This window comes from Harpegnathos saltator, unplaced genomic scaffold (assembly GCF_003227715.2).
Source record: "Harpegnathos saltator strain DR-91 unplaced genomic scaffold, Hsal_v8.6 scaffold557, whole genome shotgun sequence".
Classification (NCBI taxonomy): Eukaryota; Metazoa; Arthropoda; class Insecta; order Hymenoptera; family Formicidae; genus Harpegnathos; species Harpegnathos saltator.
The window spans coordinates 52,833-54,371 of record NW_020230379.1 but is presented as its reverse complement, the minus strand read 5'-3'; the positions used below and the strand labels follow the sequence as shown (position 1 = coordinate 54,371).

General features: G+C 31.1%; 1 protein-coding gene across 1 annotated transcript; it reads left to right on the top strand.

Moving 5' to 3' along the window:
* Positions 1 to 355: 355 nt before the first annotated feature.
* LOC105181469 (uncharacterized) lies at positions 356 to 1,102 on the top strand. The gene is made up of 2 exons (XM_011138243.3): positions 356 to 533; positions 782 to 1,102. Exons 1-2 carry the CDS (start codon positions 522 to 524, stop codon positions 1,100 to 1,102), a joined length of 333 nt encoding a protein of 110 aa, XP_011136545.1. The 5' UTR covers positions 356 to 521.
* Positions 1,103 to 1,539: the final 437 nt, after the last annotated feature.

Sequence of the window (1,539 nt, the reverse complement as noted above, 5' to 3'; positions counted from 1 at the left end):
GGCAAACTTATGCACTGCTCATATATACCCTAATGCTAATGTATTGCTCGCGCGAACGCAAGGCAGGAAGGTTAGGTCATATAGACTGCACCATAGTGCAGCTAGGCTACACTTTCCGTGTAGCATATTTTGCCACGCAGACATCATATTTGCTTATCAGACTTACATAGGCATCATTCTTATATTAATATCTAGGTCGATACAGAGCCCGATTTTACATTTAGGTTCTTGAAAATTTGTAATAAATGGAATTATAGGCTCGTGCTGCACCGCGAGATGCACTTTCATTCAAAATTTTTATTCGATTTTTATTTAGACCTTTTTTCCAAAAAAGCGTTCTGTACGAGCGTGCGGACGTTCCTCCTGATTACAAATATCATACATATAAGGTGATTCTCTTCATATTTTGTTCATAATTTGCAATATAATTTTGCCTAGTTCGTGGGTCTTCGCAAGAGGTTTCTAGTAGGCACCTGTAGACCCTTAACTCGTTGTATGATGCAAGCAACATACTTGATAATATGTCTGATAACGTGAGTTTCAATGTAGCTAATGACGCTATGTATATTAATAATAACAATCAATCTAGCAAATATATGGAAGAAGAATATATTATATATGAAACATTAGATGATGATTTGGAGGGAATTACAGGAATACATAATATATATGTCGTAAATATTTCAATAAACAAAAAATAACATATACTTTATGATATAGCAATGTAAATGTCAAATCTCATAATTAAGTTTATAATTAATAACTAATGTGTTATTTATAGGATCCTAATACAAACACATCATGCAAGGAAGACATAGTAAAGAGAACAAAATGTACATCAAATTGGAATACATATACTCCAGAGAAATTAAGAGCAGCTAAATACACATTATTAAAAGTAAGAAAAAGTAATGCCTCAGAAAATAAAGAAAATAAATCAAATTTATGTCAAAGTACAGCACGACGACGTAGACCATTGACAATGGCTTTAAACAGTTCTCACATTTCTAAACAATATAGTGATTTGGCACAAGTTAAATTGAAACTTGCAAAGTTGCAGTTGATAGCTGTAAAAGAAGAAATGGAGACAAAAAATAAATAAAACGAAATAGAAATAGAATTTGAATTAAAGAAAAAAAGTTTAGAATTAGACATACAACTGAAGCAAGCACAGTTGAAAAAATTGCAAAGTTCCCTTCTTTAATAATCTTTTTCCTAATATATTTATTAAAAGACTGATACCAGGTATGACAAAATATTATTACCAGTTATTAATTGGTGGTCTTCCACTAGTTTCTATGACACTTTGTGTTTTTTTTCTGTTTTTTTCATCTTTCTCTTTTTTCGATTCTATATTTTTGTACTTGTTAATAATCAGGAACGGGAAAGTTACTTAAAAGGCGTGAAAAAAAATAAAGTTTACACAATTATTTTTCCAACCCAAATTGAAGATTATGCTTTTATGAAGAACTTGAGTGATTTATTTACTACATCAGATTTTTGTGCAGTCGCAATATCGAACTCGCTGATACGCAGAAT